This window comes from Eriocheir sinensis, chromosome 1, assembly GCF_024679095.1.
Source record: "Eriocheir sinensis breed Jianghai 21 chromosome 1, ASM2467909v1, whole genome shotgun sequence".
NCBI lineage: Eukaryota > Metazoa > Arthropoda > Malacostraca > Decapoda > Varunidae > Eriocheir > Eriocheir sinensis.
Genome location: NC_066509.1, coordinates 40,435,733 through 40,453,453, shown reverse-complemented (window position 1 = coordinate 40,453,453; position 17,721 = coordinate 40,435,733). Strand labels below are relative to the sequence as shown.

The 17,721-nt window shown below is 43.7% G+C and overlaps 1 protein-coding gene across 11 annotated transcripts in view; it reads left to right on the top strand.

Moving 5' to 3' along the window:
• LOC126996792 (ral GTPase-activating protein subunit alpha-2-like) overlaps positions 1–17,721 on the top strand; it is a 52,372-nt gene that overhangs the window by 27,011 nt on the left and 7,640 nt on the right. For 4 of the 11 annotated variants that reach the window (XR_007751636.1, XR_007751637.1, XR_007751635.1 and 1 more), the window contains exons 3-8: positions 281–464; positions 808–910; positions 2,464–2,601; positions 5,047–5,177; positions 6,878–7,045; positions 14,275–14,381. Coding sequence is in view for 7 of the 11 variants with exons in the window: in XM_050857677.1 (XP_050713634.1) it covers positions 292–464; positions 808–910; positions 1,265–1,506 (518 nt within the window). In the remaining 4 variants the exon portion in view is untranslated. Of the gene's footprint in view, positions 1–280; positions 465–807; positions 911–1,264; positions 2,444–2,463; positions 2,602–3,759; positions 3,965–5,046; positions 5,178–6,877; positions 7,046–14,274; positions 14,382–17,721 lie in introns of those variants that run through there. The other 7 variants (XM_050857677.1, XM_050857684.1, XM_050857688.1 and 4 more) reach the window with 3 other exon arrangements.

Genomic DNA, 17,721 nt, shown 5'->3' with positions numbered 1-17,721 from the left:
TTCAGTATTTTCCTCTCCTCCACCAAGTGTTATTTTACCGAGCAATTCTTGTCTTTACTTTCATCCTTCTTCTCCTTCTGCCTGGAAATGTCAAAACCTCTGTCAAGTCCTAGTTTCCTTATTCCTTCTGTGAACTTATCTTTGAGTCTCCTGTTGAATATTTTGCTGAGCACTTCTTGTCCTTTTATATCTTGTCTCAGAAATACTAGCACACTGCAGCACCTTCCACTCCTCCTACAAGTATTCTTTTCCTTACTCTTTCTGACTTTCACTCCATCAGATGCCCTGGAGGGAGGACTGTCATCGGAGCAGGGTTCGGTGATGTGTGGTGGTGGCACGGTGCGGCGGTGGTGCTGTGGTGGCGAGTGCTGGGCCTCCTCAGGGACCCCAGTGACGTGGCCTCCCCCCAGAACCTCGCCCAGATCTTGAAGCATTTTTCAGAGCTCATGGAGACACCGGTGAAGGTGGGACAGAGTGGTGGCAATAGTGTGTCTTGGGGTCATGTTCTTAAACCTTTCAGATTTAACAAGGCTTTCATAGGACTTGTACGTAGGCATTTTCGAGGGCAGTTTTATAACCCTGGTGTTGTTTAGCCTTTCTATAAAATGAACCTCAATAACACTCATTAGATTCCGACCAATCTCTTTTACTGGCCTTTATAAATCGTTGACATGAGAGGCGGAAATGTCTGAAAATACTGGCATATATTTTTTTAGTCAAGCTAACTAACTCGATGACTAAATAGGATTCGTCAAGTAGTATAGTTTTATTTTTCTGTGTTGTTGACCTCCAGTTCCTCCCCAACAGCTGAGCAACAATTACCAGAGCATCTCCCCGGACACTCAAAGCAGCCCGGAGCCGCCAGAGCTCATCCTGCCCCACACACATGGTGGCTCCTTGCTGCTTCAGGGTGGGTGGGTGTTGTAGCTTTAAGTATCTCATCTATCTGGACTTTTACACACACGCCTGTCTCCCTTCTTTATGTCTTGTCGTACCTTCAAGTCTCTCTCCTTCCTATAGATCCTTACACAAGATGAACATTTAATTTTTTGCAACAGTCCACCACACAAGTTTATCTCCCTTCTTTATGCTGCAACATTTGCTAGCTCTACTGTGAACAAAACAGGCATTCCTTACATAATGTATTTCCCGCAAATCAACCGTCTCTCTGTTTCTAACCTTAACACCGTTCCCCTTGTTGTGCACAAAATTTTATTCACCCCCGCAATGCTATCACACACAAGCATTAACACGTCTGCTCCAGGCCCTGACGGTGCCCCCTGCCTGCCGCCGGGGCAAGACCACGACACCCCGCTGCCCCGAGACATGCCCACCCACCTCTACCGAGCAGGGTTGCCAGAGTTGGCCTTAAAAGGCCAATTTGGCTTTTTTAGAGGTACAATGACCTTCAAAAATTTAGGTCCAGAGGCCAACCGTATTTTGGCCTTTTTTTGGCCTTTTTCTAATGTTCAGCATACATCCTGCTGTTATTTAAAATATTATTAATGGCTCCCAAAGAAATAAAGATAATATGATGTTAGCGCAAAAGAACATGTGTTTAAGAGCATCTAATGCACTTAATAATATGGACATCATTCGTTACGTGTTTGGTCCCGGTCTTGGCGCACCCTTTGTAACGCGCTCCTCCGTCCCTTCCCTCTCCCTGCTCCCCTCAGGTTGTAAAGTTAAAAGTCCGTGGCGGCTGACACGCGTCCTCCGTATTGGGAAAGTTGAGCTTGGTTTCTAAAGGCGCTGAAAATTGCTTGAGCAGCTAATTTGTCATTCATCTAAACTGACAACATGGGTAAATGGAAAACTTCGTATAGTGATGGGAGAGCTTACCGAGAGGAGTGGGAGAAATTAAGACCATGGGTGGCTGAGTAACAGAGGTGGCTCTTGTTACTGTGCACTTTGTAATTGTACAATTAGTACACTGAAAAAGTCCATGATAAGTATTTATTATGTGATCAAATATATTGCTTATATGGTGTAGTAAGGTTGGCCTTTTTCTGGCCGTTTCGAACAAAACTCTGGCCTCGTAATGACCGGGACATCTGGCAACCCTGCTACCGAGTCCTGCACCAGGGCCGTGTCAGGCAGCACCAGGTGAGGGGCTGAAGCACCTTCCTGCAGAAAGTAACCCAATGGACTCGTGTTGTGCCTAATGGTTGAAGGTGTAGTTGTAACTGTTTGGTGCCTGTTTTTAGTGACGTGTTGAAAAGTGTTACAAATTCTTATTCTCCAATTGTATGTCACTACTGGAGTGTTAGTTTTCTCAGGGGCACATCAATTACTTTGGCTAGATATGGTCTTGAGGACTATTTGAAGTGAGAAGGGTGAGGAGAATGTTAGCGGTGGTGATAGATTTTGCAGCTGTCCCCCTCACCACCTTTACTGTGCCACATGGGCTCAGGGGAGGGTTGGAATTGTTGTCGTTGATGATGACAATGATGTTTCCCGCAGGAGGTGGTCAACGCGCTGGTGGCCGAGTGTGGGCCTGCAACTGGCTTCTTCTCGCTGGGTCTGCCGGGGTCGTCAGTACCCACCCTGGACTCCATCTTTGCCACCAGCACCGTCACCACCTCCACCGATGCCAAAGTTGTGAGTCTTCAACTTCACCCACTTGTGCGGGACAGACTCAAGCTTTCACTCTGCCTTTTCACTTTCATCACGCACCTTCCTTCACAACTCCACCAACACCAAAGATATCAGTGGCACCCCATTCTTACCCCTCTTTTTGACACTTTTTTTTTTTTTTCCTTGAGCTGTCTCCCTTCCTTGATGTACTAAAGAAGAAATCTTATTCTCTATTCACTTGTGCCAGAAAGAGACTAAAAGCACTCCATCTCTTAACTCTTATAATGGTTATTATTGACCCACTTTACTTACTGCTTACCTCCTCAGCCTCTTAACTTGTATCTCCCTTCCTGCCATCAGCAGAGCAGTCCCTCGGTATTTACTGCCATACCCACCTGTGCCAGAGACTAAAGGCACTCACTCATCCTTGTACCCTCCTTCACCTACCTTCCTTCCTCCCCTTCTCAACAGCCACACCCTTTAGTGCTGTTGAGGCTAGCAGCACTCTCCCTCATAACACCTCCCACCATCTTCCTTCCTTCCCTTCTCAGCAACCACACCCTTTAGTGCTGTTGAGGCTAGCAGCACTCTCCCTCATAACACCTCCCACCATCTTCCTTCCTTCCCTTCTCAGCAACCACACCCTTTAGTGCTGTTGAGGCTAGCAGCACTCCTCATAAGAACATAAGAACATAGGGAAACTGCAAGAGGCCGAGTGGCCTACACAGGGCAGCTCCAGAATCCCCCCCACTACTCACGATGGGTGAGGTGTAGTTTCAGGGGTTACAGGTAGAGGCTTGATCCTCGTTTACCTTCGGTATGGGCGTACGCTCCAGTACCCTGTCTTCTTACTGCACCCACACTGCACTGCCACCTGTCATCCTCGTCCATGCAGCTATCCAGTCTACTCTTAAAACAAGCTATCGTCCCTGCACTAGCTATGTGATTGCTGAGTCTATTCCATTCCCCCACCACCCTATTACTAAACCAATACTTGCCTATTTCTTTCCTGAATTTATACTTTTCTCATTTAAATCCATTACTGCGTGTTCTATCCTGCTGGCTAATTCTCAGTGCTTTACTTATATCGCCTTTGTTGTAACCCTTGTCCCATTTGAATACTTCTATCAGATCTCCCTGCATTCTTCGTCTTTCTAGTGAATGTAAGTTGTGATGTTTCAGCCTATCTTGATATGGGAGGCTCCTCAGCCCCTGAATCATCTTGGTCATCGTCCTCTGAACTGATTCTAGCAAGTTGATGTCCATTCTGTAGTGTGGGCACCAAAACTGGACAGCATAATCTAAGTGTGGCCTAACTAACGCTAAATAGAGTCTGACATCTGCACTCCTGTTTGTTACTGTCCTGTTAATAAAGCCTAATACCCTGTTAGCCCTATTCCTTGCACTAATACATTGCTTCCTTAGTTTTAGGTCAGAGTTCACTAATACTCCCAAAGCCCTTTCACACTCTGATCTGCCTATCGCTGTGGAGTCTAAACTTTACCCGTGTAATGGGTTGCGTGTTCCTACACTAAGTACGCTACACTTGGTGATGTTAAAATTCATCTGCCATTTCTCTGACCATGCAATCTGACAGTTTGTTGAGATCATCCTTCAGTGCTCTAGCATCCTCCCTTGTCCTAATAGTGCGCCTTATTTTGGTGTCGTCTGCAAATTTACCTATGTCACTAGTTATCCCATTGTCTATGTCATTGATGTAGATAATGAATAAAAGCAGACCTAAAACTGAACCTTAAGGAACCCCACTGGTAACATTACCCCATTCGGATTTTTTTTACCGTTGATGGTAACCCTTTGTTTCCTGTCGCTAATTCACGCCTTAATCCAATCAAATACCCTCCCTCTTACTCCATGAGCCCTGACTATTTAACAGTCTTTGGTGAGGTACCTTATCGAAGGCTTTACTAAAATCAAGATAAACTACGTCGTACCTCTCATCATTGACAGCTGCCTCATATACTCTATTGTAAAAGGATAAAAGACTAGTGAGGCACGACTTTCCTTTAATAAACCCATGCTGTGAGTCGTGAATTAAATTATGTCTGTCAATATGGCCCCTAATACGATCAGCTATTATTGACTCAAGCCTTTTACCTATAACTGCATGGCGTCAAACTAATCGGCTTATAGTTTTCCATAGAAGATTTGTCTCCCTTCTTAAATATTGGAATAACATGTGCCTGCCTCCATGAAACGGGCACCAACCCTGTGTCTAGTGACTTCCTAAATACTTCAGTTAACTGCCCACTGATTTCAGTTTTACATTCCTTTATTACCCTGAGGAAAAGTTAATCTGGCCCTGGACCAAGTTAACTTGGTTTATGCCAGCAGCACTCCCCCTCATAACACCTCCCAGCACCTTCCTTCCTTCCCTTCTCAGCAGCCACACCCATTAGTGCTGTTGATGCCAGCAGCACTCTCCCTCACTTTCCTTCCTCCCCTTCTCAGCAATCACCTAAAATGGAAGCCCTAGGTCTCTGCTTGGGTCCCTGCTGCCGCTGTGGTCACTCTCCCCGCCCCTGCCCGTGCTGCAGCCCTCGGCCTGTGACCTCACCCTCATGAACTGCTCCGACGTGAAGGTGAGGAGAGCAGAGGTGTTAATGTTTGTTTCTGTCCCTTTCTTTTTATCCTCTTCACTTGAGAGTGTCTCTGGAATGCGAGACGGTTCGCCGGCGTGCCACTTCGCCGACGGGCTCGGGACGGTTCGCCGAAAACTCGGCGAACCGTCCCACGGTCAAAGATTATACGGGCCATTCCTACAGCCTGATAACTAGGAAAAAAAGTGTGCTCGATTGTTCAAAATCCGTAACTGATGCCGCATACCATAGGCCTACATGCAAATATTTGTCATTTTTTCCTACGTAAAATTTTGGTTTGAGTTAAGTATCACTATTCCTACTGTACCTGGCCAGAAGTTAATATATTCGTGGATGGGTAAAAATAAGTTTTTTCCATCACCCAGGAATTACTCGTGCGTAAGGATATAAAATAAATGGAAATGATAATGGAGGTAATGGTGGTAAGAAAGCTTGTTGGTGACGTCTGCGAGCGTGAGGGAGGAGAAACGAAGCAGTGTTAAAAGAGACACTGGGCAGGGTTAGTCCGCTTCCGAGTGAAAAGTATCCCGCCCCGCGCATGACTTCTTTTGTTATCCAGCGGCCGGGGTCAGAAGGCAGAAGCCAGGTCAGTCCGACCATGATCTTCCCAGCGTTAAGAGCAAGGAAGTCCGAGCCACTCCGCGTTCCGGTGGTTTATTGTTCGGTGTATGGATGTTGATCTGACCAGGGGCAGAAAGTAAAGCACTGTACGTTTACCAACGACGTTGACGAGATCCCATAACTGTGTGTAAGAGAGAGAGAGAGAGAGAGAGAGAGAGAGAGAGAGAGAGAGAGAGTTTGTGTATGCGCGCGAATATGCGGGTATGGCAAGTCTTCCATAGTTACCCCTCCGGTCCTCGTTTTCTTTTTAGTATACTTTGATCTATATTTACATTTTGACCTTGCCTTCCCTACCCTCTTCCCCCTACTGGGTAACAATGCACGAAAAATAAAATAATTTTATTGGTATAAAAATGAGTTTCTAAACGGTATCGGCAACTGGCACACCGGCGAAACGTCCTGCTTCCTCTCTCTGAACTATCTCTTATTTTTCATATTCGTGTCTGCTCATTATGGGGACTTGTTTGTGTGTATATCAGTTTTTTCTTCCCCTTGATGCCCCTTTTATTGATCTCTAATAATAATAATGATAATAATAATAATGATGATAAGTCTGGTATAGTTTTGATTCAGCCTCCTCTGTGTGTCTCAAACTACTGTAATGTCATGGTGGGAAAGGACAGAGGCATTGTGTGTGTTTGCAGCCCCTCCTGCTGTGTACTCCTGATTGCCTGGACCTCCCCTACACAGGAAACAGAGGGAGGCACCTACATGTGTTTATTGCTGGACAGCATGATTCTACTCTCACATGATAACTTCTTCGATGTGATGCCAGGGAGTGAAGATGCAGGCTAACTCTTGCATTACGTAGTTGGGCAGCTTGACTCTACTCCCCTTTTTTACCCTCACATATGATTACTTGGTCAACATGCTGCCAGGGAGCGAAGATGCAGGCTAACTCTTGCATTACAAAGCTGGACAGCATGATTATATTCCCATTTTTCACCCTCACATATGATTACTTGGTCAACATGCTGCCAGGGAGTGAAGATGCAGGCTAACTCTTGTGCTATAAAGCTGGACAGCATGACTCTACTCACCTTTTTCACCTGCATTCACAGGATCACTTGGTGAACGTACTGCTGAAAAGTGGAAAGTGTGACGGGTGGTGGCGGACAAGATCGTTGGCCCACTCCACCTTGGCCATCCACTTCTACCACGAGTTGGCCCACCAGACACTCCACACCAAGGTTAACAAGGCCATCATTGTGCTCCAGGCATACCTCAAGGTTTGGCTTTACTCCCCTTGTTGTTCTGGTGGTGTAGTAAGTGTGGGTCAGGGATGTTGCACGCTTCAGTTCCCTTCCCTCATCCCTGATCTCCCTGTCCTTGTACCAACAAGAGCCAGTCAGCCAATCCCTCAAGGTTTGGCTTTACTCCCCTTGTTGTTCTGGTGGTGTAGTAAGTGTGGGTCAGGGATGTTGCAGGCTTCAGTTCTCCTTTTTTCCTCCTTCCTCACTCCTAACCTCGATGTCCTTATTCTCTTCTTCTTACTCTCCATCCATTGTCTCGATCACTCCCCATTAATCAATTTCTTCCTGCCTCCTGAACTCCCTCCTTCTCTTCTTCCTTTTTTACCATCTGCTTGTCCGACTCTCCATTTTTTGTTCAGTATGTCATCTAAAAGGCAAAATTGGTTACTTCCCTCCTTCCCTCTCTCTCCCAGCATTCCAGCCCAGTTTTCCTTCCTCCCTCCCTCCCTCTTCCTCTCTCTATTATCCTTCATTCCTTAATAGCATGTCAGTTTTTGTTTGGCAGTTTCTAATCACGTATTCTCCATTGCTGTGCTGCATTCCATGTCTACGCCTCTGATGCACATGACAGAGTTGGCAGGACAATACTGTTCCTTATTCTCCTCTTTACCTCCATGCTCACACTTTTTCCTTTCATAACTCTCCCCAATGCACCAACCACCTGTCTGCCCTTCACTGCTCTTTCCCTCACCTCACCTTTCATACTGCCATGCTTACACTAAACAGTCCCTGAATATTTAAACTCAGTAACCTCCTCCATTCTCTCTTCCCCTAACCCTTTCCTACACTGTGTTGTACCCTCTGCTCTAACTGTGTACGGCTTTGCCAAATCAATGACCTGTTCCCTCGGCCTCTCAAATACCATAACCTTACTCTTTCCAGCATTCACTCTCTGCTTCCTCCTCTTACACAGTAGTGAGTCGCCGCGCGGGTTGGACGTGTTGCGCCGTGCTCGCGAAAGCGCTGAGTCGACAAAACTCGACATGGCCGGCCGAGCCAAGAACTCGGTGGAGTTCTGTTACGTTTGTGGGGATCCCACAGGCGATAAGTAGATAGGGTGCTGTCTGTGCCCTAAGTGGTGTCATGTGAAGTGTGCTCATCTGTCTGGAATTAAGTCGGAGAATATATCTAAAGTAAATTGGATTTGCAACCCATGCCTTCATAAAGCATCTCTGGCTACCAAAATTGTGAAAAAAAAATGGAAGAATTCAAGCTAGAATTGTCTGAGGAAATATCAGAAGTGAAACAAGAAGTTGAGTTACGAGCGGTCAGCGTGAAGGAGGAGCTGGGGGAGGTGGCGCAGGATGTGGCGGACGTTTTGCAACGGGCTGAGCATGTGGAGTCAGCAGATGCAACTTGGGCTGAGGTCACCGAACGTAAGAGGAAAGTTAAGAAGAATTTACTTGTTGTCAAGGCCTCTGAACAAGATAAAAAGGCTACAGAGTTGAAACGTGAAGTTTCTGAAGCATTACATGGCATCTTAACACTAGTATCGAAAACAAGACTTTCCCTGAGAGTGAGAAAGCGGCAATCGTGAAACATATCGTTAAAGGTAGACTGAACCCACAGTGTTTAAGTTACTTTAGACCAGTATCCAACTTGACGTTTCTATCTAAGATACTTGAAAATGTGATCTTAAATCAGCTAATGGATCATTTGCTAAAGGTGCAGGCTTTACCGGATAATCAGTCTGCCTACAATAGGCTTTACTAAACTGAAACTATTCTCTGTTCGGTGGTAAACAATTTGCTTGTGCTTATGGAGGAAGGGAAGTGTGGTGTTCTGATTTTGTTAGACTTGAGTGCTGCGTTTGACACGATGGAGCACAGTCTATTGCTTCAGGATTGTAAAGATATTGGAATTGAGGGTGGCGTGCTGGATTATCTCAAGAGTTACCTTGAGAACATAACTTACTGTGTGCAAATAGGTAAATCGTTCTCTACTCATAAACTTTTGCAAAGAGGAGTCCCCCAGGGAAGTGTACTGGGTCCAATTTTAGTATGTGTTTATACTATCGGTCTTTCACATTTGCTAAGAAGGCATGCAGTTGACTTTAAACTGTATGCTGATGATACGCAGTTTTATTTGTCGCTGAGTGATGTGGAAAACACTGACGATAAGCTGAGCAGAATTATGGATGATGTTGGGAAATGGATGAATTCTAAGCAACTGAAGCTGAATGAGGATAAAACTGAATGCTTGATTGTGGGGAAGAACAAGGATCTCAGGAGGCTAGGTATTTCCACTCTTCGGATAAAAGATGACACTATGACTGTAAAAAAAGTCTGTCAAAGATTTAGGTGTGATACTTGACTGCACTCTATCATTCAAAGAACAGATCAGTCAGGTGGTGAGAACGGCAGGCTACCATCTGAGAAATATTGCATTTGTCAAGAAATACCTGGATGATAAGACTATGAAGATGCTTATATATGTAATCATGTAACTAGTAAGCTGGATTATTGTAACTCACTTTATTATGGCCTTCCTAAATATCTGCTGAAGAAACTACAACTTGTTATGAACAGAACTGCAAGGCTAAAAAAGGGTCTGCCCCCCCGTGAGAGAATAACACCTGCACTTATAGACTTGCATTGGCTACCCATTAAGGCACGAAGAGTCTACAAAATATGTGTCTTGAGTTATCAAGCAACGCGACTTGGTAAACCTGGATATTTGAGAAATATTCTACAGGATTTTCATTTGGACACCACCATGTCAGTGAGACACAGTACAGAACGGTATAGACTCTATGAGCCCAGGGTCAACCTGGAACTGGGTTTCAGAGCATTTGAGAAGAGTGCCCCGCGGCTCTATAATGAGTTACCCGGGGACGTTAAGAACAGTGACAGTCTGGCAATCTTCAAGAAAGCGCTGAAGACTCACTTATTTACTAAATCCTACGACTTGACAAAAATGAGGATTGAGGACAACTTTAGGTGCTAATATTACTGTTATAATGTTAGCGGCCCTGTGGAGCGCTGCAACGGCGGCGGACCGGGGCCTGAAACCTAATCAACGGTAAACGGTAAACACCCTGTCAAACTCAAGCAGTATCCTCTGCATGAATTATCCTCCCCTAGACAAACTCTTTATGGAGTGCTTTATCACTCTGGGTCTTCACCAGTGGGTAAAAGGCCCGACATTTGTGTCCTCCGGCAACACCCTAGACTTGGTCTTAACCAGCGAGAGTGATAGGGTGGGTGATGTGGCGGTCTTGCCTAGCTTTCCCAGCTGTGGCCATTGTCCCTTAATTCTACAGTACTACTTTGAAAATAGTGTTGAGGTCAATCTTGTCCATCATGTTAAGTACTCCTGGCATAGAGGTAAATATAACAAGATAAATGAGTCTCTACAAGATACTGATTGGGATTTTGAATTTTATGATATATCTGTAGATGATATGCTTTCAAGACTAAAGTTTATTCTTACAAACCTTATTGCTAAGGATGTTCCAGTCTCTCAAGATCGCCCCCGCCAGTTCCGTCAACACCCTCCCAACTCCCTAAAGACTACCAGGAAAAATGCCTGGTTGGCTTATAAGTTTAATAGATCAACCTATGGCAGACACTCCCATCAGGCTGTTCTTGCCCTGGAGCAATTTAATGGGATAAACCGGAGCTTCCGTAATTATTATGTTGCCCAACAAATAGCTTATGAGAGATCCCTCATTCACAAGATACAGGAATCACCCAAACTATTAAAGGAATCACCCAAACTATTACACCAATACATAAGGAGCAAAAAGATTGGTGTACCATCATGGGTCCACTTAACCCAGACAATGGAGAATTGACTGCGGACTGTGGTGCAATGGCCGAGATATTTGCCTCTAGTTTCAGTCTAGTGCAGGCCACCCAGGATCCAAGTACTCCCTTTCCCCATCAACGTTCACTTGCAACCATTGATAATGTGACTATATCTCTAGAGGAAGTTAGGATGAGACTTGCTTCACTGGATGTCAATTCAAGCATGGGCCCTGATTGTCTACATCCTTGTCTCCTTAAGTTTTGTCCCAATCTGGCTACCCCTCTTCAATTAATTTTCAAGCAGTCCGTACTCCAGGGTAGGTTGCCTGTTGAGTGGAAGAAATCCAACATTGTGCCCATATTTAAGAAGGGATCCAGACATATTCCTCTCAATTATAGGCCAATTAGCCTTACTTCAGTATGTTGTAAGACTTTAGAAAGGATTATAGCTAAAGACCTATATGAGTTCATAGAAGTTGACCAGATCTTGTCTGCTGACCAGTTTGGGTTCCTTCGTGGAAGAACTGTCGACGATCAGCTCCTACTGGTATAACATGATGTAACCTCTTGGCTTGACCTGGGTGCTGTCGTTGATGTTGTCTTGTTTGACTTTAGGAAGGCCTTTGATGATGTTTGTCACACCATTCTTATAGACAAACTAAGATATCTGGGTGTGGGTGGTCGGCTGCTTGACTGGATCTCTGACTTTCTGACGGGCAGAATCATGCAAGTGTCAATATCGGGTGCCTCTAGCTCATCTAGACTGATCCGTAGTGGAGTTCCACAAGGTTCTGTACTGGGCCCACTCCTGTTCCTTATATATGTCAACCACCTACCTTCACATGTTAAATCTAAGTGTAAATTATCTGCGGACGACTTCAAGCTGTATATGAAGATACGGCACAATGCCACTTACCCTTTGGCTGAAGATCTCAGTTCTCTCCAAAGAGATATTAATAGTGTATCCAGTGTGACTAGCTCGTGGGGGCTAAACATTAACCCATCCTAGTATGTAGTGCTACGATGCCAGCGTGGCTCTACTGACTGGACAGCTGTGGGCTCTCTTCAGCACTACCACCTGGATAACTCTGATCTGTCCTTGGCTGACACCCATAGAGACCTGGGAGTTCTAGTCGACAACACCCTCAAGTTTCATGCACATATAAGAACAACAGTTAATAAAGCTGCAGGATTAGCCAATAACATACTCATATCTACTCTCTGTCGCTCCAGTGACTTTGTTAGCCATCCTCAAGTCACACATAAGACCTTTACTAGAGTTTGGGTCAACAGTTTGGAATACTGGATACCTGGGTGACCTGCGGCTGCTGGAGTCAGCGCAGCGCCGCTGGACCAAGCACATAGATGGCCTGGCTGAACTAAGTTATGCTGATCGTCTCAAGGCTCTTAACCTATACTCTAAACAAGGCAGACTTTTGAGAGCAGACCTCATTAAATGTTGGAAAATCTTTCATAATCAGTGTGCCATTTCTCCGTCTGATCTATTTACTATCTCCCCGGTCACTACTACCAGAGGCCACAGATTAAAATTAGCCAAACCACACACCTCCACTGAGTGTAGACGCAGATTCTTCAGTGTTAGGTGCATTGATCACTGGAACTCCCTCCCAGACAGCGTTGTTAGCGCTGGCACAATCCAGGCATTTCAACAGTGCCTTCACCTCTCCCGTGAACAGTCACTGTTCTCATACACGGAATAATTACCTGCCTCTATTAAAACTCATCCCATTATTAACATTGTTCTGTAACAAACTCGTATCTATACACCTTGCTTAACACCTAGCTGCACATGGCACACAATTCCGCCCATTATTTTTGTACAAATCATAACGTCCTTAATTGAACTGATGGGCTGGCGTGCCAGCAGTTGCGGGCTATCCTACTACGTATCACCGATATGTGAACCATGACAGTAAGTTGGGGTAGCCAACCAGGTGAGTGTCTCCTTATTCTTTGCCAGCAACACTGTATCATCAGCAAACAGTCCTGCCAGCCACCAGTGACTCCTCCGTACCTCTCACTTTCAGCCTTGGACCAAGCTCCCCCAATCTGGCTTTCATTTCTCTCATATAACTGTCCATGTACACTTTAAAAAGCCATGGTGACATCACACACCCATGTCTCACTCAACTCACCATTCACAGAGGCACTCGCATCCATATAGAAGGATTGAATTCCCTCCAGCAAACGCTCTCCCACACCATATATCCTTAGAACTTCCTGTCATATGCCTTCTCTGGGTCCATGAAAGCAGCAAACTGCTTCCAATCCTTCTCTAGGTACTTTTCAGCTAACATTTTGAGTGCAAATATTTGGTCCACACAACCCCTCCCCTTTCCTAGAACCCCTTGTTCATTGCCTACACTTTTCACAGTTATTTTCTTCATCCTCTCATTCAAAACCCTTCCACACACTTTTCCTGTCACACTGAGTAGACTTATTCCCCTGTAACTATTACAATCACCTCTGCTTCATTTCCCTTTGTACAGCGGCACAACAACAGCCTTTCTCCATTCCTCCGGCACCTCACCCTGTTCCCATGCTGGGTTACATATCCATAACATCCATTCCACAACTACCCCTCCTCCATACTACAGCATTTTTGCTGTTATGCCATCAGCTCCACGGGCCTTTAATACTTTGAACTTCTTCATTGCCTCCTCTACCTCACCTCTCTGCACCCTCCCCTGTGGATCTGGCCGCCCCACATTGATCTTTATTCCCACACTAGTCACTTCTGCTCTCCCTCCCACACTCCCAATCATCACAAAGGGCTGCTGCCTCGGCAAAGGTTACAGTTCCACCTCTCCACCTGGCTCTCTGTCAGATGTTAGTGTGCTCCATCCTGCCTCAGCAAAGGTTATAATTCCACCTCTCCACCTGGTTCTGTCAGGTGTTAGTGTGCTCCATCCTGCCTCAGCAGAATTTATAATTCCACCTCTCCACCTAGTTCTCTGTCAGGTGTTAGTATGCTTCATCCTGCCTCAGCAAAGGTTATAATTCCACCTCTCCACCTGGATCTCTGTCAGATGTCAGTGTGCTCCATTCTGCCCCAACAAAGGTTATAATTCAACCTCTCCACCTGGTTCTCTGTCTGGTGTTATTGTGTTCCATCCTGCCCCAGCAAAGGTTATAATTCCACCTCTCCACCTGGTTCACTGTCTGGTGTTAATGTGCTCCATCCTGCCCCAGCAAAGGTAATAATTCCACCTCTCCACCTGGTTCACTGTCTGGTGTTAGTGTGCTCCATACTGCCCCAACAAGGTTCTAATTCCACCTCTCCACTTGGTTCTCTGTCTGGTGTTAGTGTTCTCCATCCTGCCCCAACAAAGGTTCTAATTCCACCTCTCCACCTGGTTCACTGTCTGGTGTTAGTGTGCTCCATACTGCCCCAACAAGGTTCTAATTCCACCTCTCCACTTGGTTCTCTGTCAGGTGTCAGTGTGCTCCATCCTGTGTCCCAGCAAAGGTTCTAATTCCACCTCTCCATCTGGTTCTCTGTCAGGTGTTAGTGTGCTCCATCCTGCCCCAGCAAAGATAAGGTAAGTTAACTTTATTGTCACATTGAATACGAAATACAACATGAATATTTTTTGGCATTGAACTCATCCATTCGCTAAAAATACATATTTTGCATTAAAGATACTAAAAACAGTACATTATTCACAATATCATACCAGTCATTACCTTTATACACTTTACTAGGTTGTATTTATCTACACAGTTAAGTCCTTAGATGGTTGTACAGTTTTATACTCTTTGGAACAAAAGAATTTTTAAACCTACTTGTGTGTTGCATAGGGAGTGCTAATCTCCTGCCTGAACTAAGAAAGGTATAGTGACAGTTCAGTGGGTGATTTATTTTGTTCATAATCTTATCTACCTGTTTCATTACATTATTATTGTACAGTTCATCTAGTGGTACAGTTTTTGTTGGGAGTCCCCACTTGTGGTCTTTACAATCTTCTTCAGTTTATTCTTATCTTTACATATTATTTTTCCATACCATAATGTAATTGTGAAGCACAGGATCGATTCTACTGTGGATTTGTTGAATAGTGATAATATTGTTTGGTCAATGTGAATGTTTTCCAGTACTCGTAAGAAATGAATACGCTGTTAACATTTCTTGTAGACTTGTTGTGTATTTGAGGACCCTGCTAGTTTGTCATCAATCATTATGCCCAAGTACTTATAATCATGAACTCTCAAATGTTCATTAGCTATAACAATTGGGTTAGGTACATAATTATTTACTCTAAAATCTATTATCATTTCTTCTGTTTTCTTTACGTTAACGGTTAAGAAATTATTGTTACACAAATCAAAAAAGTTATTTATTTGACTCAAAAATTCTCCTGAAATATCATTTCTGATTTTACCTATAATTGCAGTATCGTCCGCATACTTTACAATCGAACAGCTGCAGAGGAAGTTGCTTTTACAGTTGTTTGTATAAATGGTAAAAAGTAGCGGTGAAAGGACACACCCTTGTGGAGCCTCGTATTTGTGTGTACAGTGTCAGAGTTAATATGTTTTATTTTGGTATATTGAGGTCTTTGCGAAAGATAACTATAGATCCACAGTACTAGATTACTGTTGACATTCATCTCTAGTAATTTGTTAGGTGAAGTATGTGCTGAATTGTATTGAAAGCGCTGCTAAAATCTATAAATAGAATTCTAACCTGTGAATTTCGGGTTTCTAAATGTTCGTAAGTTTGGTGAAGTAAGATTAACCCAGCATCCCTAACACTCATACCTTGACAATAAGCAAATTGCAAAATATCTTTCAAGGGATCTGTGCTTGAACAAATGTACCTCTTCACAATTTGCTCCAATCATTTCATTATAATTGATGTTAAGGCTACGGCTCGAAGATCATTAAATTCCCTCGGGTGGTTGTTTTTGGGTACTGGAATAATCTCTTGACATTTTCCACACATCCGGTACTGTACTCTGATCAATTGAAGCTTGGAAAAGTTTACACAGTGGATCAGCGAGTTGCTCGGCACAGGATTTTAGTAGTTTAGAACCAATTTTATTGGGTCCACTTGCTTTTCCACATTGTATACGTTTCATAGAGTTCATCGTATCATCACGAGTTATAATTATTCGTTCTACATTGATACCCTTAACCATTGACAAAATATTTTCACATTCAGGATTAAAATCGTGTACATCAAACCTAGCATAAAAGGAGTTCAAATCATTTCCATACTGTTGACTGTTTGGTGGGTCTATTAATGACCTTTTCTTTTTAGAGCCATTCAGTAGTTTTGCCCCTGTCCAAGCATCTTTTGATTTATTTGACTTTAATAAGTTTTCAATTTTAACTTTATTTGAGTGTTTAGCATCTAGTATTTTCCTATTTAATTGGCTTTGTATCACATTCCTTTGCATGCGGTCACCATTTACAAAAGTTCTCTTCTTTTCACTCAATAACGCTTTGATATCAGAATTTATCCCAGGTTTGTTATATGGATAAATACTAATTTCCTTAGTTGGAACAATCATGTTGGTACAAAACTTAATATATGAATTTAAAACATCTACATTTACATTAATATCGTCGGACTCGTTATACAACACATCCCAGTCTGTACAATCAAAAAAGCCTTGAAGACTCGCCATGTGCTCATTATTCCAATCCTGCACCTTAATTTTCTCGCACGGTTTACATTTCAGAATTTGCTTATAAGCCAAAAACACCATATTGTGGTCAGATTGACCGAATTTAGGCTTTTGATAAGAACGATACCCGTTCCTCACATTACAATACATTTTATCTAAGATATTATCTCTAGTGGGGCAAGTTACAGTTTGCTGATACAAAGGTACATTTGGTTGGAAATGTTGTGATACTGTGAATTTACCGTACCCAACGGTTATGTTTCTCGCAAGACACTCAAACTCCTCCAGGACAACTCCACAAAAATAACACAAACCACTTACCACCAATACAGCATGGGGTGCAGGGCTTTCCCTGTAAGCGCCTCCCAGCGTTACAATGATAATCCTAGCAGGTCCGATAGTAATACCTGTTTGTAATCACTGTAGGAGGGCACTTATCTTTAGTAGGGTTTCAAAAGAAGTGGTCTCTTGAAGTCCGTCCTAGAGGAGTCCTGTAGTCCTCGAGACTAAGTATAAAACAGCACTGCCGCGAGTTGATGTGGGAGGCGCGAGCGCTGAGGTGTTGAATGCTTGAGAGCAGATGATGAAGTGGGCCGAAAGCTAACCACGTGGGTCTAAAGAGGTATTTTGAATATCCCTCGCCAGATGGCGTGGCTTTCGATCGGTTACATTATCCTTGCTCTTTTAATTATAATTTCGCAAGGGCAATTATTTATTATTTCATGAAAGGAAACATTGAACTATCGTTATTCCTTACATGGCAAATGTAGTTAGTTATTTAGGCAGTGAATAAGGTGATTCTGTCTCGGTCTGGGAGCCGATGAGCGAAGTATTAAGACTATCCAAGGCTTATTTGAGCTCAGACGATACTCGTAGTTGGCTTGAACTCTCGGCCCGAGACTAGTTCCATAAGGGAAATAGTTAATTTGTCTAATCCCCTGGTTAACTGACCTAATTCCTAACACATTCCCCAGAGGAGATTGCAATTCCCCAAATCGCAATTAACCGTCTAGAGTAATTATTTATTCAATTATTTATTTATTTATTTATAGAAAAGAAATGGGGACTATCTTAGTAAGAGAAAAAGAGTGAAATGCAACTAAGGGGGGTTGAGATCGTTGCACATCTCATCCAAATAGACTTGCCATTACAGAAATTACAGTGGTTAAAATCCCCCAACACTCATAATTCCTTCAGGATTTGCATTTTCATATTTGTTAACACAATTTAGTAATAATTCACTTGCTAT